This window comes from Helicoverpa zea, chromosome 13 (genome assembly GCF_022581195.2).
Source record: "Helicoverpa zea isolate HzStark_Cry1AcR chromosome 13, ilHelZeax1.1, whole genome shotgun sequence".
In the NCBI taxonomy this organism is placed as follows: Eukaryota; Metazoa; Arthropoda; class Insecta; order Lepidoptera; family Noctuidae; genus Helicoverpa; species Helicoverpa zea.
The window spans coordinates 7,026,584-7,047,942 of record NC_061464.1 but is presented as its reverse complement, the minus strand read 5'-3'; the positions used below and the strand labels follow the sequence as shown (position 1 = coordinate 7,047,942).

Here is a 21,359-nt window from a genome sequence, read left to right as displayed (position 1 = left end):
GCTCCTCCGATGACAACGAGATGTAACAGAAATAGACGCCTGTTTGATTGCTATTCTCGGAGATAGACAGCCTTCTAAATTGCTCATTAACGTTCATTTGTATCGCCAGTTTAGATCTGACCGTTATTAGTTGTCTATGCGTATTGTTTGTACTGGTTTAGACAATATGTTTTTCATTTATTAAACGTCTGAAATTACAAATGGCAAATTTTATCGTTGTTTATATTTTTCTTCGGCAATGATTTGCTGTTTTCGAATCAGAAATGCGTAAGCGTAAGAGGAAAAGTTTGGGTATATTGTAGATTTTTGGAATTCCCCAGTCGGGTTTTCGAAAGTAGAGAATATCATCGTATTTTTAGATACTTGAAGCAAAATCCAAATCTAGAATATCTAAGAAAATACAATAAAATGATGACGACCTCAATTCTGGTATTTACCAATACAGTTTCAAAAATAACCAACTTTCATATGTAAAACAAAAACCAATCAAACTAGAAATATCGCACAAAAATTAGAAAAAAAAAAATCCTTCCTGGTCCATACACATCCTTCTCCCAAACGCACAACCGTAGCCCCACCAACCAAAACAGCACCTGACCATAACAGAATCGTGTGTATTACAGCCCACCCCTCCCAAGAAACCTCCACGGAGGAACCTGTCAGTGTCCCCCACCCACGCCAACTCCCCCTCGTCGGGGTACAGCTATGAGCTGAGGCCTCACGCAAGGAGTCAGGACGATTTGGACGACATACAGGTAACTTTCGCACAAGTACAAGGTGTACAAGTACAAACCTATAGATGGGCCCAATAAGCCCAACAATATAGACGTCAGTTTTCTTAAAACAACTGTTTACTATGAATTTTTATGTGCAATTTTAAGTAAACAGCTGATTTAAGATAAACGGACGTTTATGTTCACGGTAACCAGGGTTTTAGTCTTAGGCCCAAGGTCACTGACAACATAAACGTCAGTTTTCTTAAAACAACAGTTTACTATGAATTTTTTAGGTCAAGTTTTCAAAGTAAACAGTTGATTTAAGAAAATTGGTGAAATTGGGTGGTAGTCATTTGTAAGCTGGCTAAGGAGATCGGTAAGTGAGTAGTTGAAGAGCCTTGGTATACAAAATAATTCGAAGCTTGTAGGTAGTAATAAAGTATTGAAATGTCCTGGTGCTTACTAATTACGTTGGTAATGTAGCCTATAAAGAAATAGTTTTGGAATTTTATGACCAGGAAATCCGGATCGCATTGCACTTCTTAATGGTTGATAGAAGCAATTGACTACAAAGTTAGAAATTTAAAGTACATAATACGACAAGCCTTTTTGTTTTTCCAGTTTATAAAAGATGAGCCTTTTTAAACTGCAATATATGCTCAATGATTGCATAAAAATATCCCCCCTTATAACAGAACCAAAGATTTGAACAATTCCATTGTACTGACTACGACTAAATAATGAAGTCATGCGCAGTGCACAAGAATTTTAATGTGGAACGGTCAATGTTAATCAGATTTAAACAAAGATATACAGTCACGTTTTCATATAAATAGAGATGTTATGTGTATCAACACGTGTGCTTATGGGAATGACCCTTAGTCAGAAAAATATATAGGTGTAATCCATAAAGAGAAACTTTGGAAACCCACATAAATATAAAAGTTTAAAGTATCTATTTAGATCCAAAAGTAGAGAGAATAGAGGCATGTATCACAAAGCTTTTACTGAATTCTTTCTAAGGTAGAAAAAACAAAGTATGCATTAAAAATTGTAGCTATTAGCCTAATACGCTAGAATATTTATTGTACTAGTCTTAATTAGCTTGACCCTCGTCGTCGATTAGAAGAAATGTAAAATATTCATGGGTACGCGTAGATAAAAGTTGTCTTGAAATAAATATATTAAGCTAGTCAATTCCTTGTTGCAGGGTGCTAAACACTACCTCAAACACGGTCGGTCAGTGGACCAATACGTCGACGGAAAACTATCCTACTCAGAATACGAGGAGAACCACAACTCTCCTAGAGTAGTCCCAGTTCCTAACCCTCGGCCGAGCCTCAAACACCGCTCACAACCAGTCGCCATCACGGCTATGTACGAAAACGTCGCCATAAAAGAACAAAACCCCAGGAGAAAACTCAGAAGGAACAATTTCGTACCCTCCCAAGATAACTATGAACAGAGAATGAACGACAACAGAGTCAGAAAGTACTCAAACCAAGAGAAGTCTTCCTTAGAAAGTTTGTTAGACGACCAATCTATGAACAGTCCGAGCGACTGTGAGCGGTATTATGAGGGGAAGAGGGCCTCTATTCCGTTGTCGCCGACGCATTACGAACAGCCACCGACCCCTGACCATCCGCCTCCTTCGGCCAAACAGGCTGAGAACTGCATACATGAAAGGATTCGGCCTTTGAGCCAGGTTAGTCCGCAATAGTACCGCTATTGTTTGTAGTACTTCTTGTTCTAGATTACGGCTTGTAGAAATGATATTGATTTGTATTTATCAATCTAGTTTATCAGATTAATAGTACTCCTATCGGTTCTGGAAAGTCATTTCGTAGTATTTTGTTTTAGTAGAAAGATTATGTAGTTGGCAAGTTTGTAAATAATTTAGTAATTAGATTTTTTAAGATATGATTTAATATGTTTGTACTGAAACAAAATACTTATTATTGCAACGAGAAATAAAATATGTCTCATTCCTGTGACTAACACTTCGTTTATATAACCATGAGAACTGTTAAGAGTACTTTAATTTATCATTTCTATGAGCTTAATTAATCGTTTCAAACTGTAACGTCTAATTATTTTCAACTACTATGTACGTATCAACACCCTTATTATTTAACACAGCACAAAACACTGGCATTGCATGAGCATGGTAATAGAACTTTTATTTATTAAAAAAATAGTCATTGAAATTTATTTTGAAACATTTCAGCTTATTATGGAGGTTGTAGAAGAGATAAGAATTAGAAAAAAGTCGCAGGGTGATATTGTGAATAGCTGATGATAAAATTGTCAGAAAAAGTTCTCGTTTAGCACCCTAGTCTTTGACCCTTATAAACTTATGCCCATTTTCACCAACAATCTCTTAATCTAAGTGCCACTTAGAATAAGGGCTCTCACAATTTTGACATAAATAACTATGGATACCTAAACTTTGGTGAAAACGAAATTCTTATTAAGTGTTCCGCAAATACTCTTAGGGGATCCCTTAATTTAGGTATTTGTTGGTAAAAATGGGCATTACTTTAAGAAAAACGCGCATATCTAAAGTCAGCTCATTTTATTGTATTAAAAATGATATTTGCAAACAAGAGAGCGCGATTAGTCTAGTTCAATTGGGTCTATATTTTACTTATGGTGCTCCAAAAGTTATTTTTAAAAAGTATATTAGTGTTGTCTGTAAATAGAATATTTTATTTTCTTAAGTATTCCGTAAGGTGCTATTTTTTAGATATAAGTTAATATTCGAAATCGTTTTGTGGAATTTTCAGTTACGAATTATTTTTTGAATGATTTTATACCCAACTAATATGTATTTAAAGAGTAGATATTTATTAAGTTTGTCAACTGTTGCAATTTAAAAATGAGCATTTACATAAGATGCATTTATTAAAAGCTTTTTTGGGGTTTATTATTTTTATGTTTTAACTAAAACGAAGATCGAATCTATGTACGAATATAAAGTGCCTTAAAATGAATTGTACCTAGTAAAAAAATATTTTTCGTTCATAACATTCATAAGAGTACATTGATTTGCTTTACATATTATATTGTAGTACATTAATGAATTTGAAAATTATTTTACATATCAACCGAATTTTATGAAGCATTTACTTCGAAATATATTTTCACAAAACGATTTTATATTTTCTTGTACCTACAAGTAAGTGTTATATTTTACCGACATGACAGTATATTCCGTACGTAGTTGTTGTAACGCTTATTTTTTAATTTTATTAATTGGAATTTGAGTATTATGGAATCGGAAAGACAATCAGACTGATATTATTATCCAAAATGTATCGGACGAAAATGTGAAATTATTTTTAGTTTAAGGGAATTTATTTAATTAAGGCTTTGTGTATTCGTTTAGATTTTTATTTAGTTTCGCAATAAAATTATATTTTATTTGAATATTTTTGTTTTTCTTTGGCCTATCTTTTTACTTTACTTTGTTTTTTATATTACTTTTTGTTTTGTTTTTAGTGCCTGTTGCCGTAAATCACGTCTGTATTATCACAGCATTTAAAATTGCACTATTTGATTGATGTTTTTACACCGTTATCTAATTTCTAAGTTTGATATACTGAAAGCGCCTGAACGAATGTTGTACGCAACACGTAGATATCTTTGAAGTTGCTATTCACGTGTTATTGAAATGAATCGACCAACGACCTCTTAAATACTATTTTTATTATCTTTTTTTTTTAAACTTACCGTTTATAATGCAACTAGTGGCCCGCGGTATTATGAAGTACAAAAAATGTGATAGGTAACTGAAAAATTACTCGACCGATTTTGTGCAAACTTCACATAATTCATCTACGTAATTTTGGATAGGTCAGACTGTTTATGAGTTATAAAATTACAACGAAAAGTGGCATACATTAATTCGTGTTAATTTGTTCTTGATATTACATAATATTGTATGAAGCTATAATACGGGCAAGTAAAGCTGGAGTTTGTTCGCCTGCTCACATTCTAAGAGCAATAACGTAAGCCAACAGGTTGCATTGAAGTGTAGCGAGGCCGTAAGTTAATATTTCGCGGCTCAAAATTAAGGCTATGTTGTGAATTTGATATTGTTACCCTGCCTGCTTTTTGCGCGATGGGGGTATTGATACCATTTTTGACACGTTAACAAGTATTGTAGGCAGGCAATGAAAGAAGATTTTTAATGCAGTTTTTGTTGTGTGACAAAAGTATTTTATGTCAATTAAGGGAAGATTGTAAACTCATTTATTATATAACTGGGTGATCTAAGTTAGTTAGTTAGTAGTTTAGGTAACTATGTTTCCTTACATGTTCATTTGTTTTGGTTACCTATCATTTTAGTCTGTCTTATAAAAAAACGCTCTTTTCCCTACATTTATATGTAGTTAGGAGTAGGTAAATTCGACAAAATACATAACAAGATAATTTTCAGTTTAAGTCAGCAAAGTTCATACACAGCATCATACTATTCAGCTTATTAAAGTTGTCAAGCTAATTGTACCTCTACCGCGTTGACATGCATATTGAAGCCACACTTCTGAACTGTATGCAAATTGCAGGAAACAAAATTACGTACAGACTCGATTCTAGACTCGCTAGCGGGAGTTCTTGATTCGCAATCTATGAATTAGGGACGTGCTGGGTCATATCGAATTTTATTTAGCAGATAGGTATACGAGCATTTCTTTAAGTTAATTAGGTATGTACCTACCTTTGGATTTCATCCCACTGGAAAATGTAGCCTACATACAGCTCAGCATACAATGTTGCCATGTTAAAATTGAAATGTTCCATTTGCCGAAATAAAAAAGCCAAATAATATCTGAAATATTAATCGAGTAAACCTGAGTAAGCTCAAAAGATAAAATGTAAAATTGATGGTTTGATACCGTGATTCCACTGCGATAAAAACTGCAGTTTTGAGGTAAGTATAAACTGCATGATATAATTATTTGATTAGTTTTTTTATAGATAACGATCCTTAGTTATCTGGTCGATATATTTTGGAGAATTTTTGCAATAAAATGCACATTATCACATACTTTCGAGCACTATATCTTTTCATAAAATTTTTGTGGACGCTATCGCCAAAATGCTACTTTGAAAACCGCACCCAATGATAGCATACATTAAATAAGGTTATTGATTATTGATTTAGTATCGCCTTATTAGTATCTCAAACCAGTATACCACTTTCTTTACCTGCCTTTTTTCTCTTTAATTAGAACGTTCCATTGCCGATTAAAGACGTAATCGAATCAACTGTAGGTATGTTCGTTAATAGGTATACACTTCTAATTAGATTAAATTCTCCGGCATTAGAACTACAAAACCACATTTTTATGAACTGTTAACTTGCTAATTAAAAACTTTATTAGTTAGGTATTCAAAAACACTAACGTATCGTACCTACGTAACTAACGTGTAGTTACGTAGGTACGATACGTTAGTTAACGTGAACCCAAATGTACATAAAAGAGATAATCTAAGGTGCGACTAAAAGACCCAACAAGCAAATAATAGATATCTGACAAATGATAGCTACAAAACATTTTTAACAAGGCGATATTTTTAGGCAACAAATTCTTAACGTAAGTATGAAGAAATAAAAGAAAAAATCTAAAATCACCGACCAGAAGTATAATCAACACCTTACTAGACTCTTCAAAGTTCGGACAGGTTCTCATATCCCCATTTCTCTCACCAGGAATACAAGAGGAGATCAGTACTTCGGGACAGTCAGACGGAGACTGAAGTGAATCTGCTGAGAGCTGCATCAGCGGCATCAGTAGCCAGTGGAGCTACTGATAGGAGCGGCAATACTGACAACTGCGTCGAAGAGTACGTGTGTGATGTGCCTTTTGCTGGTAAGTGGTCTTTTTAATATCTTTAGGACTAGACTGGACTTCATTTGTCTTTTAAGGATGGTTCATCATTATATGAGCTGTTCGCGAGTGTCTTTCATGTTTAAAATTTAGATGGCCTTTGCCATGACAACGTGACAAACTTTTCGATCTCTAGCCATGGACATCAAGAACTAATGAAAAAGTGATCGAGGATCATGCAAGCATCGGGAAGAAGAAACTTCATCAATAGTATTTTATGCGATTTTTAATCAGGTTGCGATATCTGCTGTTATTGCCCATAAATTTGACCTACCAATAGCTTTAATTGGTAACCTTTAAAATGGTAGTAGCCATCAGTCATCACGGTTCTAGGTATCTAACGATGAGCGCTGGCGAGATGCCCGAAGCCGGAACCTAAATTGCTTTCATCACATCTTTTCAACTTCAAATACCTGTTTTATTGTGCTATGAAATGGCACTCTTGTGATCTTTTATTGAGTCATGCGCGATATGTGTGTTCGTTTTGTTCAACATTTGGGTCTGGAAATAATCCGGAAGCGTCCGCTACAATAACTGTACACAACACGGCTTTATGGCGTGTTCTGACCATTGTTGATCGTTACCAGAAATAGCGAACATTGCGAAAATTACGTCGACAATTTTCACAAATTCTCTACCGCCACAATATTCCATTTGAACTCAAATCGCTTGAATTTCGAAGTCAATTGAGGAGGCAGTTGATCAATTTTGGACGCTGTCAAATTAATACACTCCATCGAAACCCAAACAAGACTGTATCCACAAAAACCCGACTACCAATAACTTGAATTTCGATACAGTGAAGTGGAGTTTTTCGCGTTTTTCCCTATTTTTCGTTGTTTACAATGCAAACAGCAGTGGCACGCACCACCAGGTTGGCAGACAGTAAACAGACGCATTGTTCACCACAGTACCGTACACTCAAACATTGCACCAACGCACTTGTTTGCACATGCTACTCCTTTTTTTGTCATTTTTCACTATAAACTTTTGTGGGAAGTTTTTGACAGCTGAATTTTGGCGTTAGAAAATACCTATGATTTATTTGAATATTTTTGGGTGCGAAAGTTTTTCGGAAACAGTCAAGTGTATAAACCTTTCACAAAGGTGACTTGCCGTTGACTTGACAATATTCACCTTTAGTTTTGTTAGTAAAAATGCTCTGATCGAAACGAAGGGTTCAGTGCTACGCCTATGCCATTTCCATGATGAAAAAATCTTCTCCCTTTTCTATGAAAGCATGTGGCCTAAATACTCTCGAATAGTTTATTTACCAACAGCATAGGAAATAAATTATCACCTCATCCAGTCAACACACGCTCGATAATTGGCTAATAAAGGGCCATCATTGTAAGTTTATACAACTTTGTCACACTTCTAAGAGAAAATAGTGGTCGGCTTTCACGAAATTGATTATGCACTAAACGGTATTATGGCATAGAGGTGACCCTGCGGCTTTTTGTTCCCATGGTTATTATGTGAGACGTCTCTAGCTGGGACTGTTGCATTCGCCGTAACGGTACTTGGTATACGTGAATTAATATGGAATTACTGTAATAGGTGAAGTTGGATGTAACGGATAATCATACATGTTGAAAATTTATGGGATTTTCAATATGTATATTGAGCCTTTCCCAAGTAATATAATGAAATTCATCCGTTACTTGTAGCTTCATAGGCAAAATGTATGTTACTCGGTGTTTACCACATTGAGCAAATTGGCAGCACATTGAATAAATATATTATTGTAAACAACTACTCTTTCACATTCATAAATCTAAACTATTACCTCTATTGCTCAACATCGAACATAACCTTCAAAAACAACCGATTTCCATACAAACGGTCAAAGGTTTCGAAACCCATACCAGTATCCGTTGACTGATTACCATCACCTCATTCCCATTGGTATGCATTTATAAATCGGCTTCTACGCCACGCAGGCAATTAGTTTTTTTACTAACCAATCAATCTCTATCAAGACGAGCCGCTAATGGCAATAAATGTGCGTAATACGAGCCGTGGTTGGGCAACCGGATAGTTGCTTGGAGCTTGGAACTAGTAGCATGGTGTTGAAAATTGTGGTCTTAGTTCAGGGGCCCGATTCTCCTAATTTTACTTAAGCGCCATACGATTCACGTTCGACTCGATTCGACTGAGATCCAATCCCGACTCGATTACGATTGAAGCGTATGTGGCATTCCGCTATTTTTTCTTTGAAATAAACGTTTTCATCCTTTTCTGTCATTCAATAATGAATCGTTTTGTTTGCAAATGATTTACGATTGCAAAATGATTGTACAGCAAACTACCGTATAGACCAAAATCACCAAAATAGCAGACCAATCGCACACCAATCAAATGTCAATCGAATACGATTTGTCTTTTATTAGTAGCAGAATGCCCGATATGGTTAAAACTGCTATTGCGATCATATTGCGATTCGTTTTCTATTCGATTTTGACATTATTAACTTAGGAGAATCGGGCCCCAGGTAATTTGGTTGCATGGTTTGGTAATTTTACGTGGACCAGCCAGTGTGGACCAATTAGAGCTAGGTTCCAAATATTTGGTACTATGGAGAAGAACCAACAAGAACTACATGGATACTCTTTTGAAATGAATACGAATAAAAGATTATATAAGTTTGATCTTGAAGCGAGACCAAACTGAAATGCGTTTATTAATCGACGAAAACTTAGCAGGAACATATCACCAATGCTTTCGACAACACATTCATGACATAAATAAAAATGCCAGTCTTATTTATAATCATGAGGTTCTATGTCCATATTTTACCAATTTAAGTAATTATCCAAAATTTTGTACACGACAAAAAAACACGGTCTTCACCTAATAAAAATCATGTGTTTCTTCAGTTACTCGTAATCATAGGGCTCTGGGCCACTTATTATGATTATATCTGACCTTTATATTATAATAACTTTCAATATAGGTGTTATATGAAAGGTAATTGATATAATTTGCGCCGATACCCCGGTCTGTGTTAGTTTGAACACGCGAGATCGTAATTGGTCTTTTAATGTTGAAAGGAGCAATTTTAGCTTACAAGGTACAATGTAGTGATCGAAGTATGTTAAGATTGTAAGATCTAGTCATGAAAGTTAGTGCAGCAATAGATCTGGTTTAGATACCCAAATGGCTTTTAACGTGTCTTAAATCTAGATACGAGGCAGGTTTGCTCGTGAAAACTTAATGGGAGTTTGACTGAGCATAGGCGTTCGCCTTTTCAGCCATTTAAGTGATGTTAAAGTACTGATAACTGATAGTAATTAAATTGAACTGTCCCTTTTTTGGTATCATCATATCTGTTTATTGCCATCTTTTAATGAATATAATTCTTCCAAAAAACGTCAACCATTTCGGTCTCTCCTCGCAAGCTACCTTATTTATATGGTACCAAAGTAATGGTAGGAATGTTATGACGTGATAAGTAATTATGACCATTGATGTAGTATCCCATTAAAATATGTAGTTCGTTAAACAAGATTAGACATTCCTTCACGTGTTTCGCGGTTAGGTAACCATGATTGCAAGCATTCATACTCAAAGTACATTTTCTAATCATAGTTGCAACGTTTCTTCAATTAATTTTAAAAAGTACTTATCTACCTACTTTCTGTTTAACGAGTTTTTAAATTGTGCTGTTATACTGCCCAATTATTTACGCTTCGAAATAATGAGATAGACGTGATTAGCGTTTTAAAAAGCGTGTGAGCTCTAAAATGGCGCAAAACCCATTTCAGACTTTGAATCGCTGATTGAAGATCCTGCTAATAAGCTAGTAAGAACATTCCTACTTAATATTATAACTCTGAAGTTTGTTTCTTTGAAAGCGGAAATCTCAGGAATGGTTGAAAATTGTTTCCGAAGTTATTGAAAGAATGTGTTATTGGACTACTTTTTAACTGCGTGCGTGAAGTAGTTTCCATGGAACCCAACGCGTGTTATAGAGACAAGTAGACGTCTTTAGTACCTTTTTGCTAGGAAGCCAACAGAAAAATAACAAAAAATAAATAAAAAATGTAACTTTCTATCTTAACCACTAATAGCATTTCTAACTAATCGTACCGTCATTTTAAAGTGGTAACTATATTACCATCTCTCGTGCCACCATTAGACAGTCATTCATTTGGCTGCGCGTGCACGGGTAATATTACGAGACGTACTTCTTGCGCTGTTGGAGATTATTACAGTTATCGTGAGACTTACAATGTAAGGAGCTGAGAAATGTGAGAATGGTGAATTGATGATTAGAATGTAGCTGTGTCCAAGCTGGTATTTTTCAATGGGATGGAGATCAGTGGCAATAAGTTTGACTTCAAATCCTTCTAAGAGGTTCCGTTAGCAACGTCAATTGAGCGTATAACTTCCTACTTATTATATTTGTTTACAGACATCTTGACAAACGTCTTACTCATAGAAAAGTAACCAACATTTTTTGAAACTGAAGCTCACATACTTAGTCTCGGAGATAAGGAAAGTTCCTACATTACTGTTGGAAAATCTTGCTTAAGTGTTTTCTGTTTTGTAACTTAAATCATCAAAATTATATTGCAATTATAATTTACTGTTATACTCAAGAAATACCTACTCAAGTAATAACTCGATAATCCACAAAGTATCATGCACAAAGTTTGCATAACAGTACCTAAGCCGTAACACCGCAGTGCAACTTCCTCGTGCTGTTAATAAAACCTGATTAGCTGAACATCGGCTTACAACCGCAAATAACTTGTGGCTGCTGTTACATGATATGGCAGAACCTTGATATTTCAAGTATATAGTCACGGAGGAAAGAAAGGTAGTGGAGATACCATAAGGAAGGTCAGGCGCCTTCTTGTAGGTCAAGTAACGTACGGTAGGCGTGATCAGTCACTAGGAATACCAAAGCGATGGGGTTCCTTGTCAAATCAAAACCAGACTGTCAAAGTTTCTTGATATTTTTAGAAAATATTGGTCGGGTTCCGTAGGTGTGTGGGGGCGGAACGATCTTCGTCCCTCAAACACCCTCACTTTCGCGCGTTACTTTCTTAGGAGATTTAACGTTATCTCCGTTAGTCACTTTGTTATCCTTGTATATAGATGTCATGAAGTGATAACACTTCAATCTCGACATTAAATTATCTTTTTCTTCAAGGTTCCTGATGGTCATTGTGATTGTTTTGTTTCACAAAAGCCCATCATTTTCTGCGATTGTAAAATGAAACTACTCTTGTAGATTTTTCAACGCTGAATCGGAAGCCTGGTTGAAGCATTTACTATTTTATTGGATTTTTTTACTATTTCCTTATCGAACCATTTTCTACTTGCTTCAAGTTTTTTGAAATGATTGCGTCACTACGCTTACGTCTTTATTTTGTATGTGAATTTACCAAAAAAACATGCCGCCTATCTATATCAATAAATAAGAAGGGCAATGTCTCAATGTATAAAGACATAATTAAGCTGCTTACATGTTAACATCTGTCCAATATTCAGTTGTTGACTTATTGAAAATATGACTGTTGATATATTCACCCTAATTAGCTCAATAATAAATGAACAATAACTTCCAAAATACTGCACTATTACACCACAACACATTTTAATCCTAATTAAGTCACGTTTTTGAAGAAATTATAATACAATTATTGCAGTTATATGCAAATGAATGTTATTATCACGGAAAACAGGTAGTTGCATTAACTCATGAAAGTCGGCCTTAACGTGTGCAGTACAAACACGCAATATCCTTGCAACGTCGGCGCTAATAGGACGAAATAGACAAATGACAGAAGGCTCATTAGGGACAAAGCCTGCTAGCGATTGTTACAAAGAGTTACCGCGGCCCTAGCACACGAAGGGCCTAGAAATAACTGCTGCACCCACTGCAGGAGAGTCTTTTGATGATTTTCTACCTGCCAAAAAAGGTTCATGTGCGCACGAAAAATAGACGTTTTGAAAAGTTGTAAATTGTTGGTTATATTACTGAATTTGGACGCAACTAAATGGCAAAATTTTGCCTTTTGGGTTACTCAAAAAGAGGTCCCTTAAGACAGAGAAACTGACGATTTCAAAAACGTTTCCGAGAGTGCTCTAAACAAAATGAGTGCAACTATCTGAAACCGCACAGTTGATGGATTGCGTTGTTTAAACAAAAGTCTGTAAACCGTATGCTTGACCTTCTGACTCATATTTGTTTTGTGATAAAAAGCGACCATGCTCAGGCGCCGCCGGGACACAGGCGCCATCTGTTATCCTTTTTTATTTCCCCCCTTTTCATTCGTCTCGACCAACGTTTATGTGCAAAAGGATATATTGTTATGTCTCTTTTTTAAACGTTAAATGTAACTGAAGGTTGGTTTATACAGAGGTTAATTTATTTCAGTTGAAAGTGGGTGAATGGTTCTATATTGGCTATTAAGTTGTTTTATTTATTGTTATGTGTTTTAGGTTTTGTTTTAATTTAATTGTCTTATTAAACAAATTATAAAGGTCGCCGGAAGACGCTGGATGCAGGTCGCCTCCAACAGGTATCTGTGGAGATCTAAGGGGGAGGCCTATGTTCAGCAGTGGACGTCCTATGGCTGAGATGATGATGATGATGATCATTAAACAAACAATTTGTTTCACACAGGCAGTCGCTTCTTGTAAAGCACTGGTACTCAGCTTAATCCGGTTAGACTGGAAGCCGACCCAACATAGTTGGGAAAAGGCTCGGAGGATGATGATGAATTTGTTTCACACATTCTGAAAAAGATATAACCAACTGTCGGAAAAGGATACTTGGTCCATATTCGCTTGATTAAAATTCGTTAAGCCATTAATCATCCGAAAGTCTGTTTGGACATCTGTAAACAGCTGTGAGATTAGCGATCACTGGCTCCTACATTAATTATGCAAATTCGACCATGTGACGTTGAGACATCTCGTGCGAAAGAAAAACGTGGTCGTTATCAGATGTGTGTGACCCCACGTGCTACACAGCGGCTACTGCTGAAAGCAATAAATGGGTCACTGACATTAAACCGAAGAAGAAAAAATATGGCACTATGTATATTTTGGAATTCAAACTTCATCAGTAGTGTAAATTGGCAAAATGCAGAATTTACATACCTACGTGCGTAGGTTGAATCTAAGGAGTCATGCACTTGACTTTTGTGCAATTTATTTCATCATTCTCATGCTGAAAATGGTGAAGGAAAATTTTAAAAGGAACGTTTCAATGACCTGATTGCATTCGGCTTGGACGTCTGATGAACATGATGACTGCTGAGATTATCTCGATGCAGTGGAGGCCTCCTGCGATAAAGAGGATGAGAAACTTTTCTTCTTGAATCTTTGCGCTTCTCAGTCAAAATGATCACAATATTGCGTAAACCAGATATAGAAAAGAAATGAAACACAAGTAACTTTTCACCTCAAAGTACTTCCCAAGGCAACTTGATCATCAAAACACAGTTTCTCTTCGCTAGCGGTTACGACAGTTACTTAGTAAGAGGCGTGACCGAGCCCTTTCTATTGTTGACACATAAGCTGCGCGTACGCTGCGGTTTGTTTGTCAAAACATCACGTGGTCAACTGCTGATGAGGTTGGAGAAGTACCTTTTGTTGAGGAGATCGTAAAATTGGAGTTACTAAGTGCTGGAATGTACCTGTCGTTTTATGGGCTAGATTTGCTCGTGGTGACATGCTTTCTAAGAATTTTTGTCAAGGACCCAAGTAAGGAGGAAGATAAAATAATACATGGCTGCTTCGGACTATAAAAAGTTACAGAAAAATGTGTTACTACTATCATCAATATACGTAGGTACTTAACTTTCGTAAGGCAAGATATAACCTATAATCAAACAATTCTCAATTAAAACTAATAAGGAGCAGTCCTTTAAAGAAATCTAACTTATCCATGGTGATGTTAACAGCCATTTACCTGGATAAAAGATATTTAATGGCAATAATTGTAGTTTTGCAGGTCCTTAGAATCGAGTCAAACAAATCACAAATTAAAGGCACAACTCCAATTTTGTACCCAATAATAATAGGGTACTTCATCACCTGTAATAAGCAATTTACGCTTAACTATTGCGCGTTAGGCAGAATAATAAGCATATGATGATGTTTATTATATCGTAAACAAGCAAAAGACGAGAAATACGTGCATTTCTGGTTTTACAGTGAACTATCACGTGCGTGACCTTTTTTCGAGTTTTGCTGCAACTGCACCTACGGTACCTGAAACATGTACCTTACTTGTATGATAGGTATGTTGATGTATGAATTATTTATTTTGTCTTTTAAGATAATTGTGTAGGTATAATAGTTAGCGCGACATTAGTACCTCTTGACAGTTATAATCTAGAAAAGTATATTTTTCTCTAAAGTGTAAGGTTTACAAACACCATTCTTATCAATAGTTTTTGGACGATTAATGTCTAGGACACATTTAATATGTATATTAGCATTTTTACCACTTTACTTTACAGTAAATCGATAATATACCTAACAACAGGCACCCAATAATAAAAAAGTTATAAAAAAAAACTCATAAAGGAAGTCGTGAGAAAAAAGACAATAAAAGTCGTTTTGAAAAGAATTATGCAGGTCACAGGTTAATTCGAAATGAACCGGTCTTTGTAGGAATTATAAGCTGTGCTTGCGTGTTATAGAGCAATCATGATACTAAACTTTTACATAATTGGAAAGTTAATTTTGATGCATTTAAATCTCTCTCCGTTCAATCTCTTTTTTATCTCTGCTTAATTTTTACTAGCCGTTCCTATTCCAGTCACCCAACTATTCAGTATTTCTGGTATGAAAACGCTGCAGGCAGAAAAGGAGATAGACTCACTTTCACATTTATAATTAGTAAGGATTTATGCACTGGGTGCAACAGACAATGAACAATATGACTTCCTGTAGCGATTTCGGTGCAGAATAATAGCAAGAATTGCTTCAATTTAGCTGTGTACATTAAGTGTATTATTGCGTTGTTGCATTTGAGATTTAAATAATAAAAAATGCATGTCTAATTGTATCGTCTAGACACAGTAGTTTAGCTGACATTTAAGTGTATAAAAATAAGATTGTTACTAGAATAAAAATAAGGTCAAAGTCATACAATTATACAATTCGATAAGGTTCTAGGTAAATTGTTAATAACCAGCAACAATACGAATGGACTGGAAATCGAATCAAGTGAAAAAAACTAGACATGCCTTGGTTCTTAATCGATCACGTCTTATTTTAATTATGCGTTCATTCTAAGTACAAGGAGGTGGCTTTATTCCACGCGTAGCTAAAATTGCCGTTTTTTTTTGTACGAAATATCTAGTTAGTTGAATGTTGATACTTGTCCTGTTAAGTAGGTAGGTAACTTACTTAAAACTGTCATGTGAAAGGGAGGATGTGAAAGGATACCTAAAATGTAATAGTTCCTTTCTATGTATGCAGCCTGAATTTGTAATAAAAGAAATATTAAATTACTATCCTATTAATAAATTCACTGAATCAGAAGATGGAAATAATAATGGATTTCATATCCTGCAGTGAGAAAAATGGTAAGCCTTAAATATTATTTAGGTCATGAATTAAGCCCACTGATCATAAATCTTCATTGATAACGTGATATTGATGACATACATGTACAATGCGCTGGCGCCGTATTATCGCACGATTTAGATAAGATATACGTAATAATGTCAATATGGAACAAACACAGTAAGACACTTTAAATAAAATATTCATTTCAAAACCTTTCATCATCATCATCATCATCTCAGCCAGAGGACGTCCACTGCTGAACATAGGCCTCCCCCTTAGATCTCCACAGATACCTGTTGGAGGCGACCTGCATCCAGCGTCTTCCGGCGACCTTTATAAGGTCGTCCGTCCACCTTGTTGGTGGACGTCCTACGCTGCGCTTGCTAGTCCGTGGTCTCCACTCCAGCACTTTTCGGCCCCATCGGCCATCTGCTCAAAACTTTGCCAGGACAATATTGGCCTTACTACAAAAACTTTAACAACTGTTTTACACTTGTCTAAAAAAAATGTGGCTCCAAAATGAACCTTATGTCAACGTCATAATTTGTCATTTTTTTAGACAAGTCTTAAACTGACGTTAAAAAGTTTTTGTGGTAAGACGGTTAGTATTTATAATTGTTAATACTAACAAACTTCAGCAAAATAATCTGCTAGCTTTTGTTGTTTTGATGTATGCTTTTAAAAGTGGTATCATTATACCATCAATGAAACTAACGTAAAAAATAATACACACATCATCGACAAAGCCGACATTTGTCCCTCAGTAAACGATTTTGATGTCAAAATGTCAAAACGGTTAAAAATAAACTGTCGCCGCGACCTAGCGCAACGAGTCACCGTTGTCGCCACGGCGAGACGGTTGTAGGGCAGAGACAGACCGAAAACAAAGTTGCAATTAAATGACTAACGGTTTATCAATGAATTGAGACAATAATAAATATTAGAACAATATAGGCACAGGGATACACAACAGGAAAGAGAAAGAGAGTACAAGGATCATGGCTTACTAACAAGAGAAAGAGATCTGGGTGTTAATGAATATTCATACAAAGAACAAAAATGTTAATATATTCCTAGTTAACACACTGAATATCGTTGTAATTATTTTGTATCTTAACCCTAATTAAGTACAAATTGTTTAATTTTTCAACGTACATATTTTGACAGACGAAACACGTGGTGTTTTTAAATCTTTAGGCACTCATCTTCAAATTATGAGGCAATTTGTTAAAATTCAAGTGTGCGATTTTAAAAATAATGATATACCCTCATATGATACAGATGCTAGATTGCCCTTATTTAAACCTAAACAAAGAAAATTTTTGAAGACTATACTTACCTACCTGTCACATTCTACACCTACTTCTATAAAATCTGTTGACAGTATAATGTTCTATTACCGTGTTGAGATGCAACTTTGTCGTGCATAAGTATGATAGATAGCCAACTTAGTGCCTACGGTAGCTTGAGTGAACCATCTCTCTTAATGACTTACTTTAACGGCTTGCGTAGGAGGATGCGTTTAAATGTCGCATTCATCAAAGTCGAATTGATAAGAAACCAGATTCCATTACGGAGAAATATAAATAGGATTTTTGATTTCGGTTCAACCCAAAATAATCAATTGTACGATACAGTCATCCCCTAAATGGAGTTGACACCTACGAAATATACCCATAGTAAAAGTCAGGTTTTAAAAATATTCAAGAATGGTAGTAAAAAATACTATAATTATATCAGCAGCCTAATAAATGTCAGTCCACTTGACGGATTCGTAATTGGTCGCTTCGTCCTTAGCGTGCGCGGGCGCAGTGCGTTGACACCGCCACTGTTCCGTGTTATTGATCCAAATCGATCCGACCCGATCCACGAAACTGACGAATATAGAACACTGGAAAGAATTGTGATGAATCGAGATTCTATTTTCGATTCTTTATGATCGATTTAAAATTTATGTGGGAGATAACATCCGTATATAGGTATAACGAGTAGTTGATTTGCCTAATATAGAATCCCACCAAAAACATTAAATGTAAAAAAAGCCAATCCTCTACGCAATTCCTCCACCGTAAAAAGATTTGAGATCGCATAGAAGCCAAGTCCTGTTTATTTGTAATAATAAATCAATATTTTGTGACTATATCAATAGTTTCGTTCACTTTACAATAATATTGACTTGGCCATGAGCACAATAAACTGCAAATATAATACAGCATATCTTGGAGAGGTGAAAGTCAAACATGAAGTTAAATATCACAGAATTAAATACTTTTAGTTTATTCAATTGTTACTAAATGACCGACAGTCAGTGTCATCCAACATCAATGAACTGCACATGTACTATGGCGCATGTTTAGTCCATGGTGATCTCAAATTCCAATCAGTCCATAATCAGTCCAATCGTAAAATCATGTCCATATAGAATTTATCAATTCAATGGTATTTACACATTATTACAAGGAGCGACTTTTAACTTGTGCTCATGGCCAAGACAGTATTATTGTAATGTGAACAAAACTATTGATATAGTCACAAAATATTGATTTATTATTACAAATAAAGTAGAACAGGACTTGGCTTCTATGCGATCTCAAAACTTTTTACGGTGGAGGAATTGCGTAGAGGATTGGCTTTTTTTTACATTTAATGTTTTTGGTGGGATCTAATTTATTTTTTGTAGGTCTCTTTCTTCTCTAAGAATAGATATAACAAATTAAATTAACTTACCTGCAACTAACTAAATATATAACAAACTAAATATGTACACCTAAAGTAGCACGTAAACAACATTTTTTTAAATTTAATCGATAATAATTAAATCGATAATTAAATCGAATATCTTTTAGAATAAAAGAGATTTATTTCAGAGGTAGATGACGCTATCACATGAAATTATTTGTTTTTTTTTTAAGTACTACTTATACTAAGCTATGTAACGAAACCATAGCGCGATTTAGACCAGGACAACGCCATCTATCGAGCGAGCATGCAGTGTTTATCGCACTGCATTAATATGAAAGATTTTATCATTATTCATTTCATTTAAACCTAGCTTTTTTATTCATATGTTGTATATTTAATACATAATAACAATATACCACTACGTAACAATAAAACAAATAGTAACATTTTGTACATAAATAAATAACAAAGTTATCAATGCAGTCAAAATTCATACACAATGTTCTTGAAAAACCGCAAATATAAATTTGTTTCCTATTTTTTTATTAAGTTTTAAGGTTTTTATAATTTTCCCTTTATATGTAGCTAATAACCTATCTTGGTGCCAAATTTGAAGGTTCTAAGTTTGCTAGAAGTACCTTAGACTTTTGATGATCGGTCAGTGAGTGAGTCAGTGACAAAATGGTGTAACTTTGATCGCTCATAACTCGTAAACTATTTATTCAAATGTCTTGTAATTTTGAGACTGAGCTTGTTCTAATACTTACTCTTGGTCATCGATAACCTAAACTCCTAGCTTTGTTCACATGGAAGATACAGGGGACTGAAATAGCCGCGAAACGCTTCGAGAAAAGATGGTACGGCCGTGCCCGCTTATGCTCGAGTCTTGGCTGGGGCACTGCCGTGCCCTCAGATTTAGATTAAGAACACAAACACCAAAACAAAGTTATGTAGCTTGATTATAATTTAGTAGGTGTTTTATGACCTTAGATGTTGAGATGCCGAAAATAAACTATAGAAAAGGGCTGTTGTAAGCAATTAATTCGCTAATCCAAGTACTTACAATTACTATTACGAGTGCTTACGATTAGCTAATTCTCCTGGCAATAAAACCTTTGACCTAATGTGATAGAATTTTATACGATTTAATTTTAAACAGTCTATAATTACGTTACGGATAATTTTAATATCTAAACCAGTTTTTGTTTATAACTAACAAGTTGTCAGGTTTTTTACGTAATACTGTAATCGTATACTCACGGTCCTAAGGTTTCCTTCCTTGAAGTATATTTGCTTTTTAATTTCATTTTAATATTAAGTAGATCATTAATTAATTTAGCATTTTATCTACCAAATTCATCTTCTCATAGTTACCCAAACGCGACCCAGCAAGTAGTCATTATTTTGTAACAATTTCAAACCCAAACGGTGGTCTTAAAGTTCTGAGCATCGTGGTATAAAAACAGCAGACTTTTACAATCGAAGCCCTTGGCCCTACAGTAGTCGTTACCTGCCCTACGTATTTACTAAAAATACATTAGTTTCACGGTGAATAAACACAGTCAAACCCTGCTAAACAAAATGTCCCGATGCCACCTTCAGCTTAAGTAAAACGTAGGTCTTTCAAACTTAGTCGGTTAACCGTGCGCTGGCGCATGGGTCGGCGATTCCTCTTGTCAGTTGCTCTTGCGCATCGATCGACGCCGCTACACGCACATTTTCTTCGATTTATTGATCGTTCAGATAGATCCTTTTTGTGATTTTGTGTAACCAGATCTAGATTTTATAGTGAATTTGTTATTTAGTGAAGTTCGTTTGAGTGATCATCGTTTATTTTAATTAAAGGTTTGTATTTTTTCTTACATTATCTAGTTTAACATTATAAAGTCATTATCTTTATAGATAAATGTGATAGTGGTTTGGTTCACTTATTAATACGTTTTAGTTTTTGTAATATTTATCGAATCCTTGGTTTCTGTGTTACTTGTGTTTGAAACCTGTGATTCATTATTCGAATAGCAACAAAAATAAACAGAAATTGAGTCATCACAATATGAATGAATTCTCAAATGATCGTACAGTGTACTTTGTATTACATACTGATATTATTGTAAACATTGTTATCTCTTGCATTATGTACCAATGTATCTTTAATTTACATTGGATTTAATGTTCGTTATTTGATAATGACATTAATGAACTTGCTATCTGAGGTCAATTTAACAAGAGGTCTTTTGTTTACTTGTTTATCAATTGCTTTATTACTTACAATTACTTTAAAAGTGTTAACACAAAACTGAGCTATAAGAGTCGCAACAGTTTTCAAATAGCAAGTAATAATAAACCAAAAAATATTGTTCAAAGAAAGTAGTCACGAAGACAAATGGATAATTTCAAATGACATTTGTAACAAGAGCAGTTAATTAAGGAAGTAAAATTAGCTGTCGTCATACTAATGATAACTATTAAAAATTCGTCTCGGAGACAGTCATTAATAATGTAGTTATTAAAAACGTGTTCTTGG

General features: G+C 35.0%; 1 protein-coding gene across 1 annotated transcript in view; it reads left to right on the top strand.

The window, feature by feature from the left end:
- Window positions 1-21,359, top strand: part of LOC124635755 — a 112,225-nt gene that overhangs the window by 38,541 nt on the left and 52,325 nt on the right. The window contains exons 10-12 of the mRNA XM_047171706.1: window positions 624-755; window positions 1,927-2,421; window positions 6,433-6,592. Coding sequence (XP_047027662.1) covers window positions 624-755; window positions 1,927-2,421; window positions 6,433-6,592 — 787 coding nt within the window. The remainder of the gene's footprint in view (window positions 1-623; window positions 756-1,926; window positions 2,422-6,432; window positions 6,593-21,359) is intronic.